The sequence below is a fragment of the Octopus bimaculoides genome, chromosome 25 (assembly GCF_001194135.2).
Source record: "Octopus bimaculoides isolate UCB-OBI-ISO-001 chromosome 25, ASM119413v2, whole genome shotgun sequence".
Taxonomy (NCBI): domain Eukaryota; kingdom Metazoa; phylum Mollusca; class Cephalopoda; order Octopoda; family Octopodidae; genus Octopus; species Octopus bimaculoides.
The window spans coordinates 8207680-8218162 of NC_069005.1; the positions used below are offsets into that span (position 1 = coordinate 8207680).

At 38.6% G+C, this 10483-nt stretch overlaps 1 protein-coding gene across 3 annotated transcripts in view; it reads left to right on the forward strand.

Moving 5' to 3' along the window:
- The window catches only part of LOC106876357 (pyruvate carboxylase, mitochondrial), an 87008-nt gene that overhangs the window by 73368 nt on the left and 3157 nt on the right, over nt 1-10483 (forward strand). For all 3 annotated transcript variants that reach the window (XM_052976613.1, XM_014924858.2, XM_014924857.2), the window contains exons 10-18: nt 78-312; nt 2094-2318; nt 3320-3476; nt 4198-4304; nt 4960-5093; nt 6261-6510; nt 7924-8052; nt 9502-9617; nt 9956-10135. In XM_052976613.1, coding sequence (XP_052832573.1) covers nt 78-312; nt 2094-2318; nt 3320-3476; nt 4198-4304; nt 4960-5093; nt 6261-6510; nt 7924-8052; nt 9502-9617; nt 9956-10135 — 1533 coding nt within the window. The remainder of the gene's footprint in view (nt 1-77; nt 313-2093; nt 2319-3319; nt 3477-4197; nt 4305-4959; nt 5094-6260; nt 6511-7923; nt 8053-9501; nt 9618-9955; nt 10136-10483) is intronic.

Consider the following 10483-nt stretch of genomic DNA (forward strand, 5'->3'; position numbering starts at 1 on the left):
TTTTACATTTTCACTTACCCCATATGTGCTATGCCATACTTAACATTTAATTTGATGTTCTTATTACTTTTTTGCAGACCAACATTCCATTCCTGTTGAATGTGCTTCAGAATGAGCGTTTTCTGTCTGGCATTGTCGACACAAACTTCATTGATGAACACTCTGAGCTGTTTCAGTTTGAACCATCACAGAACCGAGCCCAGAAACTACTCCACTACCTTGGCCAAGTTATGGTCAATGGACCACAAACACCACTTGCTACCAAACTCCAGCCTTCAGACACTGAGCCTACAGTTCCTGAAGTACCTGTTGGTGAGTAAAGAACAGTATAATTCATGATTACTGTCAAACCATGGGTGGGTAAACTCTTACCTGTTGACAATAAATTTTTTCCCCATATTTAAATTTGAAAATTTCCACTGATGAAATCTCTTGAAATCCATGTATTAGACACTCTGAAAAATATCTTTTTACTCAGAGTTATTCCACACAAAGCTGCTTGACTAATTGCCATAAAATACTCACAGGCCTTTTCCAATCTCTGTCCCACCAGTATTCAGTCTCCTTTGTCTATCTTTTTCTGTCATTACTATAAAGGCCTCTTTTTCTCAGAGCTAGTTGGTTTGTACCACCTCCACATGATATTTGTGACTTGTTCGTCTCTCTTTCTTTCGCCCCTTATGTTGTGCCTAAATTCCAAGGTCCTGCAGTGACCTCTATGTTCAGTCCTCCTCTTGCATTCTGGCCCTCTGTATCTCACTCTCCACTCATGATTTTCCTCCAGATGTCAGTTTACAACACTTTAAATGAACATTAATGATATCGATCTCACCAATCTTAGAAGGCTTGTGAAGGCCTGGATCACTGGCCCCCTCCTTTAGGTCTTCTAAATAAAAATATAAAAAAAGGTTCTGAAGCAAACTCGTCAACTTGCCAATGCAGTCAAACACCATTTCCCTTGCACTATTGTTTCTAGCCTTGTACATGTATGTTTTAAAGGCTACAATGACTATTGCTATTACATTTCATTTGCCTGACGTAAAGTCACTCACAGGCATGTTCCAATCTCTGATCCACTTGCTTGTTCCAGCCTATGGCTCATAGGCATGCTTTCTCTTTTGTCTACCTTTACTATCATTACTATAAATGCCTCTTTTTTTTTCTGAGAGCTGGCTGATGCAGTCCACTGCCATCTCCTTTGGTCCTGTTTTTTAACTGTGTACACGTGTATTTTTAATGGACTGGCCATGCTGAAATTGTATTAGACTCAAACATGTGATCTCAGATCAATTTAATTAGTAAGTATGAATTGGCATGGGTGTGTGGTTAAGATGTTTACTTCTCAAACATAGTTTCAGGTTCAGTCCTACTGCATGGCATCTCAGGCAAGTGTCTATAGACTCAGGTTCACCAAAGCTTTGTGAGTGGATTTACCAGATGGAAACTTAAAGAAGTCTGTTGTGTGTGTGTGTTTGAGTGCATGTATGAATGTGTGTGTGTGTGTGTGTGTGTGTGTTTCCTTGTCTTGATAGTTGTAAATAAGTGTTGCTGTCACACAAGTAGTGTCATTCATTTTTAATACCCTGTGAGAACATGTCTGGCCATGGAAAAACATTACCATGCAGGGAAATAGGTGAGGGTTGGCAACAGGAAGAGCATTCAGCCATAGAAAATCTTCCCCACTGAAACCCTGCTCTTCCCATGTAATTATGGAAAACTGGACATCATAGTGATGATACTAAAGTGACGATGATAAACAAACCAAAAATATTTTTGGGTTTATTTTTTTCAAACACAAGCCATCCAAATGGTTGGCAAGGAATATGTTTGTGTTTCTCCTTGTCTTGACATTGCATGATAGCTGTAAATGAGAGTCACTGTCATACAAGCAGTGTCATTCATTTCCAATACCCAGTGAGAACATGCCTAGTCATGGAGAAACTTTACCTTGCTCGGAAACAGGTGAGGGTTTTGCAATAGGAACGGCATCCAGCCACAGAAAATCTTCCTCACTAAAGCCCTGCTCCACCCATGATACCAAAGTGATGATAAACAAATCAGAAATATTACTCTTTCCTTTAAATTTTTTTCAGACAAAAGCCGTCCAAATGGTTGGCGAACAGTTCTGCTTCAAGAAGGGCCAGAGGGTTTCGCCAAGAAGGTCCGCCAAAACAAAGGCCTGCTACTGATGGATACCACATTCCGAGATGCTCATCAATCTTTACTTGCCACTCGGGTACGCACCAGGGACCTCTTAAACATCTCACCGTTTGTGGCACACAATTTTAACCAATTCTACAGTTTAGAGAACTGGGGAGGTACGAGGTTTTAGTTATTGGATTTTTTCTTTCTTTTTTCCTAAATTTCTTTCTGTGTGTATGTGTGTCTATGAGCGTGTGTACATATATATATACACGTACACACTCAGATGCATATATGCACGCACATCACACACGTATATATATATATATCTATGTATATACAGGTTTGGCCAAAAGTCACCTGACAGTAAATCAAAACAATTTGATTCCGAGATTTATTTATGTTTAATAACTGAATGAACTTAATAAAAGCATTTAAATATGAAGCATCAAGAAAATTGTTCAAACTGAAGTCCTTCTTGAGTGACACATTTTACTATCCAAATCAATACAGAATTACAGACAATATTTATGGAATTTTGACTTACTGTTGGGTGACTTTTGGCCAACCTTGTATATATGTATACACACACATACATAGAGAAGCATACATCACTGAAAAGAAATAAAAAAATAAATTAGTGTGCACATTTTAAAAATTTCCCTCGTTCTTGATTTTTCCCTCCCCCCCTCTCTATCCCTATCTATATATTTATATATATCTATCTATATACCTTCATACCTGTCTATCTGTTTGTTTGTCCATCTATCTATATCTATCTATCTGTCCATATGTCTGTCTGTCTGTCTATGTATGTCTGTCTATCTAATCTATCTATCTGTCTAATCTACCTACCTATCTATCTATTTGTCTGTCTGTCTGTCTGTCTATCAAATCTATCTACCTACCTACTGACCTATCTATGTCTGTCTGTCTATCTATCTATCTATCTATCTATCTATCTATCTATCTATCTATCTATATGTGTGTCTGTTTGTCCTTTTATCTACATTGTCTGTTCATCTATATACATGTCTGTTTCTCTGTCTGTCTATCTGTCTGTCTCTGTCTATATCTAACTGTCTCTCTGCCTGTCTATCTATCCATTTATCTGTCTGTCTATTTATCTATCTATCTGTTTATTTATTTATCTAAATCTCATTCGTCTCCGATGCAGGTGCCACATTCGACGTTGCTCTTCGTTTCCTTCATGAATGTCCCTGGCAACGTCTCCAAGAAATGAGGAAACTGATACCAAACATACCATTCCAGATGCTCTTACGTGGTGCCAATGCTGTCGGCTATACCAACTATCCTGACAATGTGGTCTACAAGTAAGTAGTTAACTTTGTTACCTTGAAGGTTTCCAGTTCAAACTCAAGTGGTGGTGGTGGTGGTGGTGGTGGTAGCAAGAGAAGTATCAGTGATAGCAGCTGTAGTAGTTGAAGTAGCAGGAGCCATGGTAGTAGTAGTGGTAGTTGTGGTAATAGTAGTGGTGGTGGTTGCAGGAGTAGTGTCAGTGTAGTAGCTTTAGTACTTGTGGCTTGTCAATAAATAACTACTATAGGGCCCAGTGAATTGACCTGCCTTATATGTCTTGGGACCCAATTCTGATATATGAATGCTGTGGCTTGCTATCAATAAATATGCACTGTAGTGCCCAGTGCATTGATTTACCTAGGGGCTTCACAGGTCTAGGGGACCGATTCTGATCTTTGAATGATGTGGCTTGCTGTCGATAAATATATATATATATATATTAAAGGGCCCAGTGCATTGATTTTCTCTTGGTCCTCATGTAACTGGCGCCCTTGCCATTGGCACAGAAAAGCACTCATTACATTCTTGGAGTGGAAGGTGTAAGTTAAGGGCATCCAAGCATAGAAACCATGCCAAATCAGACTGGAACTTGACGCAGCTCTCCAGCTTACCAGTTCCAGTCAAACCATCTAACCCATACCAGCATGGAAAGCAGACTCTAAATGATTATGATGATTATGATGATGTTGTAACTCCTTATTAAATAGTATTTGTCTTAATTCTTTTACCTTACAGATTCTGTGAACTGGCTGTTTCCCATGGAATGGATGTCTTCCGAGTGTTTGATTCTTTGAACTATGTTCCAAACTTGGTGGTTGGAATAGATGCTGTTGGCAAAGCAGGTAAATCTTGCCCTTTTTATTTCAAGGATCTTTATGTTGGTTTACCCTCTATTTCTTACTCTCTCTCCTCATCTGTTCGAAATATTAACTAAATTTCCCTCAAATCAAATACCACCCTACAGTGATATATTTTTAGCTCACGAGCTAATAACGACACCAATGCCTGCTCTGGCACTGCTCTTCTATATTTTACCAGCAGGGAGATGAGTCTTTGCTAAGCTCTAGCAGTCGGGCATCCATCATTGATAAGACTAAGGAAGGTTGAAATCAGGTGATTTTGTGATCTTGGTGCTGGAGATGGCAGGGATTTATCTCTCAGCTATCAATATAAACAAGAGTGCATTTTGCACCAAAAGCCAATATGAGAGTTTCTCTCATGGTACCTACGTTTAAGTGGTGATAAATATTACCATTTCTTCTGTCTCTTTATATTATGAGTTCAAATTCTGTCGTCAGGTTCATTTTTAGTGTTCTCATTTGTGAGAGCAGTCGAGTTTATTTCAGATATTCTCATTTAAAAAAAATCCTCTCTGGCTAATTGTTGAGAGGACGTTGGTGTTGCTTTGGCGGAGGTTTGCGCTCTCTGAGTGCTCTTGTTATATTCTCTATTGGGCATATTAATTCACATGTTTTATGTGTCTGTATTCACTTTAAGGTGGAGTTATTGAAGCTGCTATTTCTTACACTGGAGATGTGGCTGATCCAACCAAGACTAAATATGATATGAATTATTATATGAACCTTTCTGAAGAACTTATCAAGGCAGGAACTCATATCCTATGTATAAAGGTAAGACTTTACTTTCCTTACATTTTTGGACAAAATTTTCTTTATTTTCATCGTTTTTAGCCATTTTGCCGAAAGGTGGACAAGTGGCAAGAATGGTACAAGTGAACAAGCCTGCCCTAAGCATACCACCTGTAATCAGAGAAGAGGAAATGAGAAAAGGCACCTGCCCCAAAGATCAGGGCACCCACACTTTTATGGGGTTTTCCATGAGCAGCCCTCAAACGTCTCCTCCCTATTGAGGACTATGCATTAAATTTTTTTCTTTTTTAGGTTAAACCTGTTTAGACATGAAACCTTCACAACAACACACACTCACACACATTCTTCATTTTGTCCTGTGCCATCCATACTGTTTTTTATTTTCTTTATGTAAATCTTTTGTGGTCAATAAAGAAATCATTATTATTTTTCTTAAGGCGGCAAGCTAGCAGAATCGTTAGCATGCTAGGCGAAATGTTTAGCAGTATTTTGTCTGCTGTTTCATTCTGAGTTTAAATTAAGTACCAGTTGCGTACTGGAGTCGATATAATCGACTGGCCCCCTCCCCAGAAAATTCAGGCCTTGTGCCTATAATGGAAAGGCGGCGAGCTGGCAGAAACGTTAGCATGCCAAGCGAAATTCTTGGGGGTATTTCGTCTGCCGTTACGTTCTGAGTTCAAATTCTGCCGAGGTCGACTTTGCCTTTCATCCTTTCGGGGTTGATAAATTAAGTACCAGTTACACACTGGGGATTGATGTAATCGACTTAATCCCTTTGTCTGTCCTTGTTTGTCCCCTCTATGTTTAGCCCCTTGTGGGTAATAAAGAAATAAAAAAAAGATTATTATTATTATTATTAATAGTAGTAGTAGTAGTATTGCTAAAGTGACAAGCTGGCAGAATTGTTTGCATGCCAGACAAAATGCCTAGTGCTATTTCATCTGTCTTTACGTTCTGAGTTCAAACCACACACTCTCTCTCTCACACACACAAACACACTGTCCCTGTCTGTCAGTCTCCCTCTGTCTCCCCCTCTTACGCGCACACACAGACACACACACACACACACACACACACACACTCTCTCTCTCTCATCCCCCCCCCACCACACACATCTGCACACATGCGCCACCAGACTTTATCATGTCCCCAATTCAGTTTCTTACTTAATTTTTTTTTTTTTTCCAGGACATGGCTGGACTTCTTCGTCCGAAAGCCGCCAAAATGCTCATCGGTAATTTGAGGGACAAGTATCCAGACATGCCGATCCACGTTCACACACACGACACGTCGGGCGCCGGAGTAGCTGCAATGCTTGCCTGTGCCGAGGCTGGAGCCGATGTTGTCGATGTTGCTGTGGATTCCATGTCCGGAATGACGTCACAGCCAAGTATGGGCGCAGTAGTTGCCTCCCTTGAAGGAACAGACCGTGACACAGGTGAGAACATTCAACGTTGGGTTATGTTGTGTAGTTTTGTATTCGTTCTTCATCTCGCAGACACTCGTGTATCCATTAATGTGCGTTTGCATACTACACAAACAGAGACACCAACATACACACACACAGAGCCATACCTACACAAGTGTGAATCCCTACCCCATCCGACGTGGTTTCTTAACTTTCAGAAAAATACGTATTTTCTAATGAAATTTTCTACAAATATCTTTCAGATGGTGTAGATTCTGATTACATTGGAAATTGTTTTCAGACAATTCAAATAAAATTTGTTTCCTCATAACATTCAGGAAAATACGTTTTTTTCTAATTAAATTTTCTGCTAATACCTTTCAAATAATACCTTCTGTTATAGCTTCAGGCTGACCGAAGCCTTGTGAGTGGGTTTAGAAGTAAAAAACTGAAAGAAGCCTGTCATATGTGTGTGTGTGTGTGTGTGTGTGTGTGTGTGTGTGTGTTTCTCTCTTTGTGTCTGTATTTGTTCCCCACTATCGCTTGACAATCAATGGTGGTGTGTTTACATCCCTGTAACTTGGTGGTTCAGCAAAAGAGACTGATATAATAAGTACCAAGCTTTGGAAAAAATACTAGGGTTGATAAATTTAACTTAAAATTCTCCTAGGTGTTGCCCCAGTATGGCCGCAGTCTAATGACTGAAGCAAGTATGAGACAAAGGAAAAGATAAAAGATTATGAAGGGTTGCTGAAAAGTTCCTGGCTTTAAGGGTGTCGCAAAAGGCTTGGTTGGAGGCCCAACCTTCTGAGTTTTTTTACAGGGCTTAGAAAAACCGAAGGACCACTGCAATAAATTTGTGAATCTGAGAGGGGGAGTATGTTGAATAAAATCATAATTAACAGACCCTCTTGTATTTTCTTTTACCCAAAGCCAAGAACTTTTCAGCACTCATATGTATATTTGTATGTGTATGTATGTATGTACAAAGAAGTGCTGAAAAGTTTTTTTTCACTACTTGACAACTGGTGTTGGTTTATTTATGTCCCCATAACTTAGTAGTTTGGCAAAAGAAACCAACAGGATAAATAGGTCCTGGGGTCAATTCATTCTACTAAAAGGTGGTACTTCAGCATAGGTGCAGTCTAATGACTGAAACAAGTAAATATATATATATATATATATATATATATATGTGTGTGTGTGTGTATATATATGTGTGTGTGTGTGCGTGCATATATATATATATGTGTGTGTGTGTGTGTGTGTGCATGCATATATATATATATGTGTGTGTGTGTGTGTGTATATATATATATGTGTTTGTGTGTATATATATATATATATATATATATACGCACATACACATACACACGCATTCACATTAAAATAACCTTAAATGTAAATTTCATATTGACTGTGTCAACTTTTAATTATTGCCAGATATTGATCTTAACAAGGTTTCCACATACTCTGCCTACTGGGAGCAAGCCCGTAACCTGTATGGACCATTTGAATGTTGCGTCACAATGAAAAGTGGCAATGCTGACATTTACAAAAATGAGATTCCAGGTAAGTTCTAAATATTTTAATCATAACGAATGAAGAATAAGAAATGTAAAGACAGAATCTCCACACAAGAAAGAATCAACAAGGAGAATCTTTTCATAGAGAAATTCCAACCATTTCTTAACACACATACCCCTCTGTGACCTTATTTCTCTAGGAACAGACATAAACTTCCTGTTGAAAAGGGAATTTCTTGACTCAAAACCTCTGGGGACTTTGTTTGGGACCAGTTTCAACTCCATTGAGAACTTATACACATCTCAAAGAAACACACACACACACACATGCACACGCTCACGGAATACTGGTGGAACATTCTCATCAAAACTTCTGTTAAGTGTAAACATAACAAGCCAAATTGTGTTATTTGGGACAAACAGAAAGAAGTGTGTATTATCATGGAGGTCAAGCTGCCTTGCTGATGTGAATATCTCTTTGAAGTTCAAAGAGAAAGAGGATAGCTGTAGAGAACTGCTTCAGAACCTTCAGTGTCTATATCCAGATTATAATTAACATTTATACCAATAATAACACATTGTAACAAAATTTTAATTTTCTGGTTTTTTTTTTTTTTTTTTTTTTTTTTTTTTTTGTCTTTGGTCAGTAAGAGTTATTTTCTATTTGCTTCTATCTAGAAATCAAAGGAAGTGACTACTATCCCCTTCAAGCTTTGCTTTTGTGACCTGGACATCAAAGTTTTGAAACTGACCTATTTTCCATTACATTTCAGACAGATTCAGTGCTGAGTTGTTGAAGCAGAAATATCATTATAGCAAATATTCTGATCAATAGCACAGATTTGCTTGTTAATGCTTGACCTTAAGCATTTCAGCATGTCCCTTAGTGGCTGACAATATGTGCATCTCTGATCATGAGTAGTAGTAGTGGGAGAGCATCATAGCCATGTGTTGAGAGGGACTCTTTGGTGTTTGAGTAAATGTAAGAAAAGTAAAGTTTGAAGGAAATATTCGCCATTTTCCTTACTTTCTAGGAGTAAACAAATTGGAAATAACAATTGCTACCGAAGGACAAAAATCATGTTACACAGTGTAATTGTTGCATTTAGTTTTGTGAGTAAATGCCTAAGTGACAATCTGGATAAGTTAGGGCTTACAGAAGAAAGAAGTCGACCAACTAATTCACACATTATAAATACAGTCTACATTCCAACAACACCGCTTTGTACCATTGTTTGAAATGAGCCCCTTCTTCAGAGGAAGAATTTGAATAATTAAATATGGAAGAGAAGACACACACACATGCACAGACTCACACACACACATACAGATGCACACATGTATGTACATATACACACACATGCATGTACGCGTGCATACACACACACATGATGCATATCTACATTTGATGCACCAGTTCCTTAAGACCTTTACAACCCTTTCAGTCTATCATTGTGTATCCTTTTCTCTATTATTTCTGTATCTGTGTTTGCAGGGGGCCAATATACCAATTTACAATTCCAAGCTTTCAGCCTTGGTCTGGCTGACCAATTTGAAGAAGTCAAAAAGAAATATGTGGAAGCTAACAAGTTGCTGGGAGACTTGCCCAAGGTAGGAAGGCTATAATGTTGCTGTTACTGTTGTTGTTATTAATGAGCTTGTATTATATAAAGAGGATATGCTTCAGGAGGTGTGAGCACTGGAAAGGGCAGTGCTTCTAGGGATTAGTGTTAACTGGACACAGGCTGGGGCTTGATAAGTCTTTGCTGGGTCACCTGGATGAGTGTCTGATGTTGAAAATCCCCAAATACCTAATATGTCCAGGTGTATGACAGGATGATGTATAGGAAAAAAATAGTGATGATGATAACTGATAATGATTTATTTTTTTAATTATCCAATTAAAATTTTTTTTTTTCATGTCCCGTTTCTTTGGTTTACATCAACAGGTCACCCCATCGTCCAAAGTGGTCGGGGATATGGCCCAGTTCATGGTACAGAATAAACTGACTTCCGACGACGTCCACAACAAAGCTGAAGAATTGTCGTTCCCTGTCTCAGTGGTGGAGTATTTCCAGGGGCTTCTTGGAGAGCCTCCAGGTGGATACCCAGAGCCTCTCAGAACAAAGGTAAGACAACTTAAACAAACTAGAGTTATGTCCCTTCAATTAAAGGCTGTACAAGCAGCAGCTTTTCATTCACAATTCTGTTGACTTGTTTCCGTCGTTTAACTGCAGCCATGCTGGAATACCGCCTTAAAGGGGTTTTTTTAGTCGAAGAAATCGACCTCAGGACTTATTCTTTGTAAGTTTAGTACTTATTCTATCGGTCACTTTTACCGAATTGCTAAGTTATGGAGACATAAACGTACCAACATCGGTTGTCAAGTGATGGTGGTGGGGACAAACACAGACATAAAGACACACAAATAAATATATATATATATATATATATATATACACACATACATAGATACA